Raw genomic sequence first — 19,421 nt, 5'->3', positions numbered from 1 at the left:
AGAATGCATTTCTCTGAAAAGCATTTGACAACTCCTGTGAGGAGAACTTGAGCCCTGAGATGGTCATGGTGACTTGGATGGGTGGTAAATATTGTACATGCTCACATGTCTTTCGTACGCATGTATATGCATGCACACACACACACACACACACACACACACACACAATGATCAAGATACACATGTACAAAATGCTGCGACACCCACACACGCATATGCACAAACACAGATGTCATGGCCTTTTGCTGTGGGCCACGTCCCCCTCATATCGGTGACACTAGTGATCAAAAGTGTCAGCATTTTCTTGACATCTGCTCCCCAGCAGTGTGAGTATACAGTATACATAGACACTTGCTCTCTTGCTCATCATTTCCACCTGTCATACACGTACACACACACACACACACACACAAATTGGACTGCCTGCACAGCGATTTGCCAACAAGAGATTGCTGCATATTGAACTGAACACTTGATTTATATGAAAGCTTGTTGGAACTAACTGAGGGTAAAGCTCTGAACCAACAATTCTACAGACATACAGATTCTAATGGCCATTTTATCTGTTTTACCTACTCTCAGCCAATCAGGAGTCCACAGTGGGGTGTCCAGCCAGTAAGATTACTCCAGACAGGCTGACAGGCCAAAGCCCTTTGTTGGGAGCTCTAAGCTGTGCCAGCTTAGACTGGGCCCTGTGGTTGACACCTACCGACCATCAGACCCCAACACTCATTACCTATCAACGATGGTATGGATTAGGAGAATCTCTCTGTTTGTGTGTTGGCGAGGGGAGAGGGGCGACTGGGGGGGGGGGGGGTTGGCCTGGATGTATGGAAGAACGGAAGATGGAGCAGAGGCTACAACACAGGGAAGGAGGTTGATAAGTAAAAAGATACAACCTGCATGTGTGATTTAGGGTGTGGTAGGCGCAGGGTAAAAGTGAAGGCCAAAAAATATTACTGATTCTGTTTCATGAGAAAGCTTTGTTATTATTGCAGCAAATCTGTGCACATATTCCTTCATATTGATGCTATAGTATTAGAAACAGTTGAGAGGAAAAAAACCTCTAAGCATTCATAAATGTGGTTTGTGTTTATGGGGTCATACTCATGACATGGCAACTCCCACACATGACAAAGCACAGTAGGGCCTTTAGGCCTGTCAAAACAAAGGCAGGCCAACGAAAACACACAGACACGTACACACACACACACACACACACACACACCATCTCCTTTTTTTAATGGGCATGTCCTTTTGGCTAAACTTTAGCAATCAGCAGGAGTGATTCTGAGTTGAAACAATAGTGTAGAAAGAAAACACATAGAGGTCTCTAGATATATAAGATTAATGGTATGATTCGAATGACAGACAGATGGAAAGCTGTAACAGAAAATAGTGGCCACGTCATGAAAGAATTATCAAATAAACACATCGGATTAATAGCAGAAGAGCAAAGTTTTTGCCTGCAGACAACTGGCTCTGCCGTGGACTGCATGTGGTGCAAACGGATGGATACAGCACAAACAAAAAGGCGTAGGAGAAGAACGCTAGCCCGAAACAATTTCCCACCATCCAGAGTGTGAATAACAGTACCAATGGTATCAGCCAAAATCATATTCTAATTACTTCATGCGGTATATGAGCCACTTGCTACTTCACATTCCACTCGAGGCACTCAGACAGCACAGAGACTGTCCTTAGAAGGCCTTGCAAATTGAGAGTTAGTGACATCATCATTTTCAGCACAACCATACTTAGTTTCTATTGTTATTCCATTGTTATTTTCCATCTTGGCCTTTTCTAGACATGTGGAACACCTGATCATTCTCCAGACAGGCTCAGACATGAGGTAAGGAGGGAAAGATCTTAATGATGAAAAGGACAAATACCAGGAGCACAATTTGAACACATTTACTTCTTATTCATATAACCAACTTGCTTGTAAAACAACTATAATAGGGGCTTATCCCCAGGCACTCTGTGAAGACCTACATAGTAATATGTTGAAGGGGATTTCATATCTTGGTGTTGTTTTAGTACATTGAACACTATATGACAGTAATATATGCTGTCCAGATGACATTTACAAATTAAACATGACGGTAATCACTTCCAATCACTTCCAAGTTCATGTCTGAAAGTGTTCCCTAACCAGTTTCATTCTTCTTTTAACATAAGATATGAGTTTTCCATATTGGACGCCGACACCAGTCGAGTTCTTACATCCATCACAGAATGGAACATGGCCAACATAGTGTCTAAGCAGCCCATTGTCTTATAAAACTAATTGCATGGTACCAAAATTCCTCTAACACTAACAACATCCAGAGCAGGTCTCCCACCCTGTGGGACTGTGTTGGAGGTTTTGAGGAGGAAAAAGATTGATCCGTTTCGGAAATGTTTAAATTTAAATGACACTGCAATTACGAGAGGAAGTGGAAGGACAAGCTTGGGCAACTGGTGCACTGCTTGATTCAGTTGGGCGTAGTACAAAACCCTTTTGGCAGGCAAAACCTGAAACAGGCTTTGTATCTAGAGCAGTGGCTTGTTTATCCGGAACTCAGACATCTGAACTGACCAGGTTACCAAAGAGGAATTGCAAAAAAATAAATACATAAATAAAATTATATCCAAAAAACAAGCACCAGACAAACAAACAAAAATAATTACTGTGCACAGATTGTTTCCAGTAATTGTTTTGCTGTCCTGAAAGCAAGATGAGATAATGACAAAGCAGACCATCTTCCACCAAACACTAAAGTCTGAGAAAAGGGCCTCTGTACCCTCTTTTTCCCGTTTACCCTAACTGATCCTTCTCCACAGTAATGTTGCTGCCAAATCCACAGAAGAAGGGAAGAGGGGGAAAAGTGAAGCCATGCCCATTTTCTGGATTGCACACAAGCCTGTACGTAAACTACTGTGACCCTGGGGAACTGAGTAAAAACTCTCTGAATAGTGGGCAAATAAATATATTTTGCAAGCAAGAAAATAAACACAAACTTATTTTGTTTTTATTGTGGAATTCGTGGAATAAGCTAGAGGTCAGCCAAAGTTGGGTCAGGTTTTTTTTTTTTTTTTATTAAATACTTTGCAGAAGATATCATCCTGAAGTATCAGTCCCATGCAGTGGGTGGTTAGGTAACTACCCAAACACTGAATTGGAACATCTCTTTCCCATCCATCAACAACAAGCCAGTATCTCCGGCCAATCACATCCAGCCACAAGCTTGGCCCTTTTGTCCAAACACTTACCCTGGAAGGCATCCGAGTGGCCGGAGATGAGGTGTTCAAGCTCATAGCTGTAGGAGTGAATGTTGTGGAGGGTGTCTCTTTTTACAGCAAACTGGTAGCTCTCCTCCATCTTCCTGTTGCAGCAGGACGGACCCTGGTGCTTACAAACCATCAGATCCGTCTCTAGGAAAATCAAGCAGAAATTGACATGTTTTTATTTTATTTTTTCAAATCAACATTCATCCTTTCTTTTCTTTTTTTTTCAACTTAGTGCTAACACATACAGCTGAGCATATCATAGGCAAGAATTGTGGTACCTAACTTTGGATGAGTTAACAACTTACTGCAAATGAATGCACAGAATATACAGTACATTTGTTTTATCTCATGAGATATATATACATATATGATTCCACACTGTGCTGTGCAAATATGTGTGAGTATATGTATAGTGTCCTGAGTATGCACATAGATAGACAGGCCATAACTCCACTGGGAGACAGAGGAGGCACCATGGGAGGGTGAGAAAGTAGACCAAGAATTCATCCACGTTTCCTGCTATAAATACTGTCTCTGCTAAATATATAAATATCTTTGACTCATACAATTGCGCACACGTCGTCAAGACATACATTTGTGCATGCATGTATACTGTGTGTCCCATAAAAGTACAAAAATACATGCATGCACTGACATTGTGCAATGCAAACATGCTAAATTTGCCGTCACTTACGCACGCACGCACACACACACACAGCAATTTGTGTGAAATCACCCCAAGAACTAAACAGTCATTACCCATAATGCTGCAGTTCATTACAACCACATGAAGGCAATGACCTAACTGCAAATACTATGATCCAGAGAACAGCTCAATCAAGCACAATTACATCAGCTGAAACGGAGTCCACCCTGCCCTGCCAGTGTCACCTGCTTCTCACCATTGCTACACATATAGACACAGCAATGACATCACTGAGACTGGTCACAATTAGCATGGGGCTATTAAAACTGTCCTTTCCCACACATTTCCTTCGGACAGGGACAATTCCATAATGCAGAAGTCTGATATGATAACTCATTTTACAGGGGGGAGGGTAGGACGGGGGTGGCTGGAGGCAGGTGTTGTAACCAGAGCCTAAAGCATGGCCTTAGGACAGACCGCAAGACCAGTGCCTCACTGTCCAAATCCCTCCATGAAACACAATAGGGTTGCATTCTCAATCCCTCTTTCCCTTTCTGCTCCCTCTCTCCCATTTGCCTGGCATATCCTAGTGAGGCCCGGGTGTCTCTTAATTACCCAGCGAGGCTCCATTTGTTCCCATCCCAGAGCCAGGCGAGTGAAGTCATAACTGGCTGTCCTGCCCCTTCCAGCTCATTATCTCCATCTCTGTAGCAGTCCACTCTTTTTATGTTGACACTGTGTCTCTGTTGACCGAGTTTCTCTGTTAACACTGTTTCTGCAGAATCCAATCCTGTATTTGTGTGTGTGTTTGTGTTGAGGAACACCATTATTCTAATGAAATGCACTTGTTTTGGACTCACATGTACCTACATATCAAAGTACCACCTACCAGGCTTAATAGTATTCTATTGCAAATTTTTTAAAGAATTTTTAAAATACAAACTGAATATTTACAGGTGTAAACATACATTTACATGAACTCTTAAACGAATCAGCAGCCATATTTATGACATTTTCCAAAAGCTAGTTGAGTCTAACTATTGAGCTGAGAGCAAATAATGGTATGTTGGTCAGTTTATGTATTCAGTCTCAATCACTGAGACACAAGAATGAGCGAACATGGCTGACAGTCTACCTCATTTTTTGGTTAAATGTCATCAAATCCTTAACCGTAAAATATTTAATGACACTAGCTTTTTAAGATGGATTAGTGTATTAGAGTATTTTGGTGAAAGCAGACCCACCTCAAAAACCAAAATAAGTCAAGAACATATTTCAACTACTTTTTTACTTGTCAAGTGCTACTATGTAGCATGTAGCAATCCAACAATTCACATTCTTTAGATGTCCACCAACTACTAAAGAAAATAAGAAAATGTTTACCAATCACTCATTAAATATCAGTGGGTGGGTCCTAATTGTCAAAAGTGAAATTTACGTTGTCTGATGATAAAACAAGTCTAAGTGCTATATCAATACTGTAAACAGTATCACAATGCTCAATCCCTCATGTTCAGAAACTGTGCCATTTAGAGCTGTCAGGATTTCCATAAGGTTGTAATGCCCCTAACATGGCCCTACATGCCCCCAGCATGGCCCTACAATCCATTACCAGTGGTTGTCCTGGCCAGTCGTCACTCAGAAAACAGTAAGCCAATCAGAAGAGAGGCTCATTAATATTAATGAGACAACACAAAATGCCTTCTTCTTCCCGAAGCACTGGAGAGAAGTGTGAGAGAGGAGATGTAAAATTGAGATGTTTTTTGGTACTTAAAACCACCAATTGTCTTATCAATATCAAAACTTCAATTAAACTACCAGAAAAGTGTAAAGCATGGAACATATTATCTATAACAACAAGCTCAACTTTGTTCTCTAAGCTGAATAGGTATTGACAAAATACACGTGGGAAAGGTTTCCCTGCTGTCAAATATGAATTGCTTGTTGAAAGCATGATATATTGTTTTAATTCTGTTTCAGTGTTGTCATTTCACCGTATTTGGTGCCTGTCCTATCTCCCCTTCTGTCCCTGACCCTGTTCTCCTCACTGGCTGGCTCTTTCTCTCCTTTGTGTTTGTGTGTTATCTGTGATATGAAACTAATATCCAGGGACTCACAGTGGAATCCAGCCTGGCCTCTCCGTCCCTTGTGAGTAGCTGCATGGAGTAAGTGATACTCAGAAAGACTTTGGCTGTTAAAGCCACCACAGCAGTCAGGACAGGCTGACTGTGTCACGAATATACCAGGCCACTTTCTGGAATCATTAGAGGCCATGTCACTGCTTATATGTCCAACAGCAAACTTATTGCTGACTGCGCTCTTTTGCATCTTTGAAAATATTTTTTACGTGAAGCATATTAACAAAAATCATTTTAGTGGCTGCTCCCTGAAGGGTAAACTAAAATATGTATTGAGGTCTCAGGGCAGCAGTCTTCCAAGGACTCTAAGAGACATTGAAGTCTGCAATGTAGGACATATCTATTAATATCTGACTGCCTTGTTTTTGAGGAACACATGTATTTTTTTTAACCATACTCCTTGAATTATTTCATTCTTTGTTGCATGATATTAAATCATTTGGTGTTTAACAGGATATTTAAATTCAATGTAAAATATCTACAAACTCTAAATATCTGCACAGATTCTCATCCTCTTCCAGCCAAAAAATAGTAGGCACCTTTGGCAAAAGTAACAAGTTTGAACATCTGGACACTGCAATTTCCTCTTATTATTCTTTGCAAAACTACTTAAGCTCTGACAAATTGTTTAGGGAGCATGACTCAACAACAGTTTTCAAGCCCTGCTTCAATTGTTCGATTGGAATGGCCTCTGACGTGACTACAACAGGAAAACAACATTATTGCTTTCAAGACATTGGTGCATACGCTTGGCTTTAGGTTTGGGCTTGTTGTCATTTCAGTTTATTTTGACTTTACTTTGCTAATCAGCAATACAGCAAACAAACGCAATGCAACTACAGTCAATGGCTACAGCCGTTCCCTCCAATCTCTGCCATGGAACACTGCAGCTACACAGGTGTCTCGGTGGCCTCGCTCACTACATCTCTGCTCAGCAACTTCTGTGGCATTTGACTAATTTTTTTTCTTGGTTTACCTTCCTGTGCCTTTGAGTCCTTGGAAGTTTTCTCGTACGCTACCACCTAACTCTTTTGTACTTTTGAACGACCTTGTTGTGGAGTTTATCTCAACAGTGATTTTTTTTCTCAACTATCACGCCCTTCTAAGGGCAGTCGGGTTGTGCCAGCAATGATTAAGGTGTTCCATTAGTGTGAAAACATACGCAATTTTTGTGAGTTTTATATAAGAACTGAGTTCTAAAACCAGCCAAAGATATAATGAATATGACAAATGCAGCTAGTTGGCAATGTAACATGGTACAGTATGTATTAATATCAGCATTTGTTGTGGTATTTTACAATTTAAAAAATATGACTATAATATTCATGAATGTGATAAATGTCATGTCTACACACTGGAGCTATTGTTCTTGTTTCAAACAACTCCTGGCTTTAATGTGACTTAAAATGGACTCCAATGGTCCAAGAAGACTGAACTCCACAGGTCCTAATTAGTGCACAGTGTGTCTGCTACTCATTCTGCCTGGACGAACATGCTTTGCTCTCCAGACTGGGTGTCAACTCTGAATCCTAATTCGTTTAATCGTCCTCAGGTGACAAATACCTCTGGAGTAATTTGCCGTATTAAAGCCACGGCTCAGGGGTCTTGACTTGTTAGTCACAATCCCTTCAGCAACACCTCAGTGCCCTTCATTGCACAAGTCAAAACTCCTGAGTGGAGAATCTATGACTGTATTGCCTAGCTTGCACACATGCCATTCTCAATATGTAGTACTACAGTAGCAGGGCAAAATACAGTACTAATACTGCTGAGAAGATGATGATGTTATTACCACCCTTTTCAAACACACATATAAATTACTGCACTCATTAAATTATTTATATGCAGCTCACATCTCCTCAATATGGTATGGAAACTTTGTTTTGATTTGAAATGTGTTGATGACCGGGAGGGTTTGTGGTTTCCTGATGCTGCTGTTTTGATATTTTTCCGAGAACAAGAATAACTTTGTTAGAAAGTAGGCAATTAATGCAGTTACCCTGCTCCTGCCTCAGGAAGCCAGTTAACTTTGAAGTTCTCAGATCCACTGAACGTACAGGATATTTACCCAATACAGATTTGCTGTGTTTTGGATGGACCGCGTTGAATGAAAACACATCTCAAAGGGTCTTTGCCGCATACCTGCATTTTTGGACACCCTTGAAACTCAACAGGAATGTTTAGATTTCCCAGACCCCAAGCTGGAACTGCCTACAGCAATTGGCACAGGGTCCAAAGCCAAGCCAGAGGGCATAGGTTGGACTGACAGAGCTTAAAGAGAGAAGTGGAAGGCTGGTGGGCAGATGGATGCAGGCCTGGTGAAGCAGCATTATATCAGAGGGGTGCTTAGCCACAGACTGGCAGAGTAATTATGTTAACATTTAAGATAATCTGTTGAACGCTCCTTTGCAGAAACAAGCTCTCCTCTCATGTACTATTTCTATTCCTAGAGAGCAAGAAGGTTAATCTTTTCTAGATGGCTGTACTGGAGAGGTGGATGATATACTCAGCAGTCTGATAACCTTATAAAACTGCATCCACCTCTAACGCAGTAGAAATCGAGTAGTGTAAGTTTGCACACACTCCACTAAAATGCAAGACAGACTTAGGCTGAAATCCAATCAGAGATGCTGTGTACAAGCAGACAGAATAATCAGCTTCAGACTGGGGCTGAACTGGTACGGCTGGTATGTTTGGGGTGGAGTGGAGAAAGAGCATCTGAGGTGCATGACAGTTCAATAATCTTTACGGTGTCTTTACATTGCTTACATTGTTGAGATTTTGTTGTTTTTTGATTGTTGTGTACCACCACAGTAGCTTTATTTTACAAAACTAGCTGGAGATCACATTAGACGTGTAGTTGAGGGATGGCCAGGAAAAGAAAACACAGATGCTCAATGATTTTAAGTGTGTGTAGAGTAGGTGTGCACCATGTGTTGCTCTCTCTCAATGAGAAAGGCCGAGTTAAAAAGGGAATCAAAATAACTACAGCCAATCAAAGACCATATTGAGCTTTGAGAGCTTGCCAAGGCCTTTGACTGTAACTGGTTAAGGATGTGGCGACATATGATAACAGACTGTGTTCCCATTCTGTTTCTATTAACACATGACCCTGCACGCCTTTTATTAAAGATATAACCCACTTTCTCTTTCACTTAATGACTCAGTAAATTAGAGAATGGCAACAGAGTAACAAGTTGGAAAAAAAGAGGCTTCTGTGTGTGGTATGTACACAATCAGATTAGCCCTGCTCAATCAGATAATCGTAACTGAGCTGTAAAATAGGTTGATCATATCTGAGGACATTATCCGGGAAGCCTACAGTAGAAGTAGCGTGTCTGTGAACAGCGCTGCTTACTGTCTGCTTTCTAAATGACCTATCTCCAAAGGGCTATATCAGCACCCCGTAGTAATCTCAGTATGGAGTGTTTGGCTGTGTACCACCGTACCAAAGTGGTCATAACTCTTCAAAATAATCACAGGATAAGCAACTTCATGTCAGTCATTATCTAAATTCCTGTGATGCCGAATCTGGCATGGAGATAAAGTCTCTCTTTATAAAGTGTGGCCCAGGGAACAAACACTTACTGAAAGCAAAGCAAATAATTTGGTCTGAAATAATTCAGCACAAAGACATACAGTATTGGTAAAACAGTCCAGAGTCCTTTACATTTATTGACACAGCTTATCCTACTATTCCTACTAAGTGGAATGAAAGTAAAGTTATAGTAGGGATCTATTCGGACAAGACTTATATTGCTATTCCTACATTTAAGTAATTCCTATTTTCTTAGGTAAAAATTCTAGTACTTTTACTTTTACTACTGCTTTATGAAATTATAGTGCTCTTGATCATTAGGCTTTATCACTACTTATTGCACTTCCTGCTTTCTTTGGAAACAAAAATGAAAAAAAAAAATGCTGCAAAATATATGTACAGTAAATGTGCAATTGTTTTATATAAGATCTATCCAATTGGCCGGTTCTTCAGTTCCCTGCTGCCACACACTCCTGGTGCTCGGTGAGAAATCTGTTCACCTCACATGAATGAAATGCAGCACTGTATCCTAAAACAAACATCAGACTGTGAAAAGGGGCCGAAGTTTTGCCACTTCAAATTTCAAGCGTTGCTTTTGTTGGCATTTGATCTGAGAACTGAAGCAGAGTAGCATAATTGTGTACACACATACATACACCCCAAATCTCCCACTCTAACACCCCCGTTCATTGGTCAGCGCTTTGAAGACAAGATCGCTCCTGTCTGACCCAAAACAACCTCTCTAGGACATGTACAAATAAAAAGCAAAATAAGATCGAAGCCCAAAAATGTACTTGTGAAGCTCCAGCAATGTTTGATTAGCTGTGAGGGGAAGGGACAGCAGAGAAGTGTGGGAGTGTAAATGCACAAAAAAATGCAGTTTACCACACCTTGTAAACAAACATAAATATTTATATCAATTAATAGTCCAGACCAAGGAGCCAGAGTTTGTATCTGGATCATATTAGCCCCATTTTTCCTGATAGACAGATTTGTCTCAGAAAAAAAAAAAATATCATACTGGGGGAGGTTAGAAGCGGGGAAATCTAATTCATTAACAGGAAAAACAATCGCATATCACACTACACTGTCTGTTTGTTCACTGTCAGGTAAAATGCTCATCAACAGCTGCAATTGCAGACAGAGATACTCATAATGTGGCTTCTGCCAATGCACTGCAGACTGTAAAAGCTAGACACGCAAGCCGTGCCCCAGACTGCTGACATCCTCAGAAGACCAAGGTCCTTCCGTTGTCTTTAAGAGCTAACCCTAAACTACTGCTTGCAATGAAATCGACATCTTCTGTTGCTAGTAGTGACACCCTGCTAAACAAACATATCAAGTGGTTTGGATGCACCTCTAGGTATGTTTCCCACTCAGCTATCTATTGCTCTTCTCTCTATTACAGCTTGCAGTCTCAGACTGGGTGATACTTAAGCTGCCACCAACCTCCATGTGACACCATTGCAGCAAGAATTCTGGTCTGCAGACACGCCGCACATCTACAGGTATTTGAGTATTTACAAGGGAAAGGGCATTTCAATCTTAGAGACTCCTGATGCTTAAAGACTAAAAGAGTTTTACAGCAACTATTACTAAGATTTAAAAGACTGGAGTATACACCCTGAATTACACAACTGAAATGACCCTACATAGAAGGAATATGACATAATAGCTGACAAGTGATTGTGTCTCTTACAATGCTTGCAGAATAACTTTCGAGCAAAACTAGCATAGTTGAACCAAAGCCTAAAGCCGCTCAAAATGTGTTTTGCCTCCAAAACAGATTTGGAACCAATGTTTATCCTCATAAAATAACTTTTCCTCAGTGTGCAGGAGGAAAGCACATACCACAAAACCTTCAAGGCATATGAAGCTGCTTTCAAGCATCACACTGACAAAAATGTAACAGAAGACAGGAGAAATTTGGGAACCATGTCAGCAGAGGTGCCAAAAGAATCTAAAGGCCCGTTGGAGTCGGGACAATCTGCTGTCATAAACTGTGGCTCCTGCTCAAATGCTGGTGGTGGCTGACTGAATCTGAAGACTGTCAAATCAAGAATCTGAAAACTGCAAATCAATCACTCCCTCTATTGTTGACACAATATTGTAGCCTGTTTATGCACAGAGAGTAAACCATACAAGACCTCCACATCACACTAGACTTATTCTGGCTCAAAACTCCCGTCTCAGCAGTTTGTGAATGTGCTCGAAAGGCTTTCTGCCAAAAGAAATTTGCAAAATAATTGTTTAATCTCTCCAAATAGCCTGCGTGTGATAAGCAGCTGGGTGGTATGCGAAGCTGCAAATTGTGGAGAAAATCGAGATGCTGCGGTGCTTTAAACCAGAAAGATCAGATGGGGCACATATTCTGGGTAACTTAAACATGTAATATTAGATACTAATACACAGATACATGTTTTTGGAAGGGGAAAAAAAATCTCAGGGTGTTCAGGACGTACAATGCTGGGAAATTGCGACGCCTAGCATTTAATGAAAATGGATAGAACAATATTTCACTTACTTTCAGATTTGGCAGAATGCAATATCGTTTATTATTCAGCACATTATAACCAATAGCTTCCCCTATAATCAGCATCAGACAGATATTTTATGGTCAAAGCTCTTTAAAAGCCTCTTTAACTGACATGACTAATTAAAGGAGAGAGAATATGACAAAAACAAAGAGAGAAAAAACATGATCTACTCTGTCTCTAAGCCATTCAGCCTCTTTCTGCTGTCACTTGAATGGGCTTTTTTTGCTTTTAGGAGACCACTCACAGTGCATGTGTACAGACCCACGTGTGCTTTTGACAGAAGCAAAGACAAGCTAAAAGTACTGGACATGAATTAAAGACTATTTTATAAAGAGACGTACACATTTGCTGAAATCGCCATGATTGTAGTTTTAGCGAAATGTTTAACTTGTCTGCGGATGCCTTAGTAAAATCCCCGATGTTTACAGTGCGCTTCAGCCAAAGTGCTCCTTCACTCTGAGATGCCAAACCCACTGGCTCACCTGGGACAGGTGTCTCCGGTACGCGGTGCAGCGGGCCGACCTGACGCATCTGGAAAGCGGTCCTCACTTCATGACAGCTGTACGCGTCCACGTCGATCACAGTCGCCGCAAAAAATATGACCGCTGACAAAATCCAAAAGGATCCGCAAGAGTTTACGCGTGGGCATATTCCTCGGGACATTGCCGCATCTCACACCAGGTATCCTTGTGGATAGCCTACTGTAGCCTGACTGCAAACTGTGTGACACTGTTGAAAAGAGACGACACTGGAGTACAATGAAGCGACGATGAGTTTGAACATCTGACAAACGTTTCCGTCTGATTTTCACATTATTGGTTGGGATGAGTGTGAGCGCCTCACAGCAGAGGTTTGGGGTCTTCTCTTGGACAGAGGGAGAGAGTGGTGTGGGCTAAAGCCAGTGTGTCCCGCGCTCAACACTTTGCAGTGGTCGGCTGTCTGCATGCCTGTTTCCAAAGCCTTGCGCACACTCCCCTCCCTTTCTGTTTACTTCAGCTAAGTGCCCCGACTAAAACTCACTACAATATCCCTACAGGGACTTGCAGTGTCAGGATCCAATATTTTAAATCCCTACAACTAAACAATTTCTTGTGGTATCATAAAACAAAACAAAGCATTTGTATCATAATTGTTTTTTTTTTTTTCTTTTTGCGTCCTTCTGAACATGATCCAAGCTTTTAATACAAAACAGAACAGAACACTATTACACAAAATTAAGCATCATTTTAATTCATATTTCAATTCCACTACTACTGATCAAGTAAAAAAAAAAAAACAACAACAACATGAAATTAAAATATAACCTACCTTACCCTTAATGTTTTTGTTTGTTTGTTTGTAACACACTAATTTTAAACTAAGAGAGATACAAGTATTAAATAATAAAAATGTTAAAAGGGCACTAAGTTGCCATCTGGTTCTCCCACCTCTTAACAAGACCTAGAATGATAAGCAAATGGCTTTTGGGCTAATACACTTTGATTTCTCATCTCAAATGTGTTAAATGGGTTAAACAGGACACTGTATTTTATTGAGTTTTTATTTAGTTTAGAGTATAATAATTGTGGCAACCAATTCTCCCTGCAATAGGGACAATCCTGTGTGTCCTGTTGCTGGAGCCTGTATACCAATACTTTTACATCACTGCCATCTACTGGCGAAAAATGTTTTAATGAAAAAAGTACCCACATAAGATTTTTTTACAGACTGATTTGTCTGTCACAGTATGATGCTCCTTGTAAGTTTTGCAGCCTTTGATGTCAAGTTTTATTCAGAGGGCTTAAAGAGTTAAAACACATAATCAAAAAATATTATTCATCAATTTAATTGCTGTTACCCTGTTTTAAAGATATGTTTTTTCCATTTTGGTTGCAGCAAATCCAGATTATGAAGCTACCGCACATATATAACTAACCTGGGCACACCATTGTATAACTGTAATTAGTTTACGACACAAAAGTTGACTTCTCATGCAGCATGGTAGGGTCATATTAGTATAACACATTCAAATGTTCTGCATTCTTTTTGACAGTTTGTCACCTCTTTTTGAAATGTAACCCTGTCCAGTTACTTTTTTAAGTTCACTTTTACACATTTTAGGTTAAATACTCTCCTGGATAAACACGGTACTGCACCAGTGGTCAGCTGCCAACTAATAGGGTACAAAGAGTTATCTGTTCCAAGCAATTTGCTATATAAATAAATTATCAATACAAATGACACACTCTGGCCAAGACTGGTCCTGTCCCTCAAAACTCAATCACGGTAGGTCAAGATAGCCAAGTAAGTCAAAATGTCACCCACTGAAACACTGAATCCTTACAGAGCAGGCCAAAACTTGGTGTCCTGATCAAATAACAGCTGATGCTCTTGCACACCCTTGAGTGTGTAAGCCTGAGCGTCCAAAACACACAAACAGCTGATGCAACAATATACGCTTTAAGAACTTTAACAGCACGGAGACAGACATTAGCTCTCCTTCCAGTGCTTTGGTAGTGATAGAAGCCAGGGTTCAGAAGTGATCTCTTCGGAATAAATGAGTTCACAAAGTGACTCCACGTGAATCAGGATTACCACAAGGACAACAAACAATGCAGCTCACTTTGTGCATGCAACAGGGAAGAAAAAGTCAGAGCTTACAAGGTAGTCTCCATGGGTTTGTCTTGTCTAGGGGTTTAAATGGTGTGACCACTGTGTCTTAGACAAGTTTTAAAGGAGGTACGCAGGACCACAGCGGTTGATCTTTGTGGAGATATGACTCATAAAACACGGACTAAATCTATAGTCTTTATAACTATATACGTAGATATTAAAACTCAAAGGCCTTTATTTGGGAGTGACTATAACAACGTCTGTAAGTACATCCAGCCAAATTTGAATAATTAAAAATATCAACAAGTTTAGGAAATTAGGTGTCAAAATCAGGTAAAAATGAGCAGTATTCTCAGCTCCAGGACTGTGGGGGCATGTCCACTGGGGGTACTGACAAACTGGTGTTTTAACCTCTAACTCCACATTTTATAAATGTATCGTACAAAATCTTTTTACATGTTTTCAGCAACTATTTTCCGACATATTTAATGTATTTTGAAATAAATCTTGGAATTGCCTTTACACTTTAAAAGTTTCCGTCTACTAGTATTTATACTTTATTTACATTTTTTAAAGTATCCCAGTAGACTGCGCTCTTGAGTTAAGTATAGGCTGAATGTTGACCTGATCACAGGTTATTCTGATTTATGCAGGTGATTGCACTACTGCTTATCTCCTCCTGCTGTATCCTCTCCAGATGATGTACTACCTCTGGGCTCAGATTCCACTTACCTGAAGGATGCCCTTGCAGAGGTTACAGCATTTAGATGTGCTGAAGTTCCTGAGGTTGGATTCCTGCAAGGCAAGAATGTTCTTAATTAGTCTTCAACATGTTTTATGTTGACAATCACCAAATCAAATGAATTATCAAGATCCAGGCAGTCTTAGTAAGACCTAAAGCTTGGGTCAGTGTCAGAATTGAATATTGTGTCTCTAAATTATAATGGACATGAACTTGGCAGAAAAACTATCTGGGTAACTAAAGTTGCTGTCAGACTAAATAGGTATACTATGCATCGCTTCAGCAGGACTAAGAGATGAAGATTTAAACAGGAGAACATCTGATCTGATCAGGGTTGCTACCTTCAGTGTGGAAAAATAAGGGTCGCCTTGCCACCAGTGTCATTCACAAGGGACACAAATCAAGCAGGGATTGCTCACCCATGAGAACTGAAGTGTCAGACACTTCATTTCTTGTGAATTTATATGCCCCAATTTCCTCTCTCACACTCTCGACATGAATGGAAAAGACATTAAAGAGTAAATAAAAGTAACGCACAGTTGCATCTGTTATAATAAGGATTAAAACATCAAATCATAAACATGGGCGAAATGTTTGTCAAAAAAAAAAAAAAAATATTTGGTCATTGATGAACCCAGGAGTAGCAATTTACCTGGTTGACCACAGACACCACCATGATGGATGACTTAACAATACATTTATTTGTGAATATAACATGTCGCACTCAGTCCAACACCCTTCAGGAACGATTGGGTAGTCTAACCTTTGGAAGATTACTTTCAAAAGATTAGGTTTGGTTCAATTTTACACACACACAATTGTGTCATGAATTGACTCTGCAGTCTCGAATGTTGCTTCAGGTCCACCATGGGCGACGGAAATAAACAATTCACCTAGGTCACATTGACTGTGGTGGTTAGGAAGAAAGGTCAAGTGAACTGTGACGTTTCTCACCTGGTATTACCGGTCAAATTAAATTAAAAGGCAGAAATGATATCACGGTATAAAGTGCATGACTCTTGTGCTGGCACAGCAATGCCACGTTACTGATGCTGTACAATAAGGTTAGCGCATGATACGGACCAGTATTGAGTTACACCTGGCCAAGGACGGAGAAGAACAGGTAATGGTGCTAACTTACGGAAGCCCTGCGCAGTCATACCTTTTATTTCCACCGTTTCCTCGTGACAACGAGTTCATTTTTATTTGGTTTCTCCAGGTATTATCTCGAAATAACAACAATAACTATCTGAAATGAACGGCCTGCAACAAAGGTATTGTTGGTAAGGTATTGTCTGCAGGTATGTAAGGAGCTGTCTCCTTCATATGGTCGGACGCCACCGTCAGACGTCTTTACGCAGCACTAGAGACTTAACATTTACTCAAGTAACGTTACTGTACATAATGCAAAGTACAAATTTGAGCCACTTGTACTTTACTGTGTTACCATTTTCTGTAAGTTTACACTTCAAGTCCACTAATGTTACATCTCAGGGTCAAATATTGTGTGTTTATTACTCAACTACATTTACAATTTTTCAAACTCTACCTGTCCAGTGAAAGCCATCTCCATTTTTGTGTGTGTGTCTGATTTCTCTCAGGAAAATACAAATGTAATCTGATTATCTTATTCATTATGAAGTTTTTTCTGTAGATTACACTATGCAATAAAGTAGTTTGAATAAAAACAGTAAAAGCAGCATATATATTAATGCACCATTACTCTCTAACTTTTACCATTTTTTTTTTCTGCATAAAGATACTTTAAGTAAGGTTTTGAATACAGGACTTTTACTTTTTTCGAGTATTTTCACAGTAAGGTATACGTACTTTTACTTAAGCAAAGGATCTAAATAGTTATTCCACTACTGGCTACAGGTGTTGCCAAGTTACCTCAATGAGCATCCACAATGACAGAAGGTGAGTGGGGGTAATAAGTGTCCTACTCTACAAAAAGGTTGCAGGAACACTGGTGTCCAGTTAAAAGAATACAACTCAAAATGCTGGTTTTGAACTTGAATAAGTCTAGCTATTAATATATGGTCCAGCCCTGATGCAGTAATTCTGCCCATAACTCATGAAAATAAAGGCCATGACTGGAAAAAAAATCCTTGCTACATAACTTACTGTATTTCTATATCTCTGAAACTGTCTCAACAAAAATGTTAAAGCTACAAAATTTACAGCTTGTTTATTGCAGGGATGCTCTATTGGATTGAATTAAGGTCATCATTTATTTTTTCTAGTCGCCTCAGCTATTCCTTGAGGGCTTGAGACAATGTACTTGCAGTGTGATTGTTTGCATGGGTGAAGTTCAGAACTTTTAAAATACCATATAAATGGCATATTTTCATTTGACCACTTGCTATTTGAGTTTTGGTGTGCTTAACATTGTTTGGCATTGTATATGATTAGAATGATTAGAGCTAACATGTTGTTGTTTTTTGTTTACAGTGGACTTGAATCAGCCGACAGGCCCAAAGTAAGATGTACATTGACATTGTGATTATGTGTTGTTATCACAGCTTCTTTCTTGCACCACAGTACAAGCATCATCATGAACATTATAATGCAGTAAATTGTCAATAGCAAATATTAACTTTCTTGAAACCTCAAATGCCACACAGCTATGCATATGTATGTGTTTATGTATATGTGTTTAGGTAACTATTAGTTACAATACTCATTTACAGACAAAAAGAAAAAGTGATTTGCGAATTCTGTTTGCCTTTTATCATATTTGCAACTAAGGCCTATCCGTTAGGATCCAGTGGGACTATTTTAGGGAAAGTGAAAGCATTTGATTACCAGCAGTAGCATAGTCAAACATCTTTCTCTACACAAATACATGTAGAAACTATGTGAGGGAGTTTATGTTTTTAACTGATGTGCGTCTGAAATAGCTGCACTTCAAGTGTTGGTGAACTTGGTCAGCAGATGGCGCCAGTATCCCTAAATTTCAGTCCCCACACACGCCTGATGCTCATTTATGCAGGTTAAGTTTTCTGTGCCAAGTACCATTAATATAGTTCAAAATAAGGTCAATAGGAGCTGATAATAAGGTCAATAGGAGGTGATAATCATTTTTCTCTGTCTGAGGTGACAGGACGTCACTGTTTTCCCTCCAGCCAGTATAGACCTTACAACAAAGCCACAGCTTATTTGAACTAAAATAATCTTCTGTATTCCTTGGTAATGGTTGGCAGTAGGTCATCAGTCACCACTATCATCCTTATAAAACAACATAAACTTACTACCACTGAAGAACAATATCCATCAGTATTTGCACCATAATCCGAAAACCATCCTCATGCTGACCTTCTTCCAACAATATGATTATGATCAGGAGTGTAGCTGTGGCATCTCTGATGCCAATTAAGCCCATCCTTCATTCTGTGATCTCATGCTGTTTCTGTAGTCCTGTGGTTAGTAGACAATCTCTGGGGGTTTCAGCCCATCAGTTCTGGCCCTCTAAACTGGGGATTTAAGGGGCTTTCAGGGGGCTAAACCCCCAAGATCTGAGCCCTCAACCGCCTGTTTGAGAGATTACACTATTCAGTCTCTCATTTTCACCTCTCTGTCTTGGTGGAACAGCGGGAAGTGTAGAGGGTGGTCGTTAGAGACATGCCTCAGCTTGACATCTCTGGTGGGAGGAAGTGGTGGTAAATGAGTGTTGAGAAGCTTGATTAAGTAGAACATTACCTAATGGTGTGCAGCTCACTTCTAGGAAACACTTTTTTTTTTTTTTTGGGGGGGGGGGGGGTAATGAATCATCTTGCATTCCAATATCCCTAAATAGAGTATGTTGTGCACTGTGTAGGAAAGGGGTGCACCAATTTACTGTATGTGCATATATATATACATGAAACGTACAGTAGAGTGGTCATATGTCTGCACATTGCTGGTCAGAGCAAGAACCTTATGCTCCATTTCTCTTGGGCAGAGATGTGAGGAG

General features: G+C 40.1%; 1 protein-coding gene across 3 annotated transcripts in view; it reads right to left on the bottom strand.

Annotated features, from left to right (window-relative positions):
• The window catches only part of gpc5c (glypican 5c), a 101,565-nt gene extending 84,976 nt beyond the window's left edge, over window positions 1-16,589 (bottom strand). For 2 of the 3 annotated variants that reach the window (XM_019262305.2, XM_010731175.3), the window contains exons 1-2: window positions 12,615-13,118; window positions 3,256-3,417 (exon numbers count right to left, since the gene is read on the bottom strand). In XM_019262305.2, coding sequence (XP_019117850.1) covers window positions 3,256-3,417; window positions 12,615-12,795 — 343 coding nt within the window. In that variant the 5' untranslated portion in view covers window positions 12,796-13,118. Of the gene's footprint in view, window positions 1-3,255; window positions 3,418-12,614; window positions 13,119-15,456; window positions 15,520-16,420 lie in introns of those variants that run through there. The other variant, XM_027285683.1, reaches the window with a different exon arrangement.
• Window positions 16,590-19,421: the final 2,832 nt, after the last annotated feature.

The sequence above is a fragment of the Larimichthys crocea genome, chromosome XII (genome assembly GCF_000972845.2).
Source record: "Larimichthys crocea isolate SSNF chromosome XII, L_crocea_2.0, whole genome shotgun sequence".
NCBI lineage: Eukaryota > Metazoa > Chordata > Actinopteri > Sciaenidae > Larimichthys > Larimichthys crocea.
Note: the sequence above shows the minus strand (reverse complement) of the source record. Positions and strands in the feature narration are given on the sequence as shown.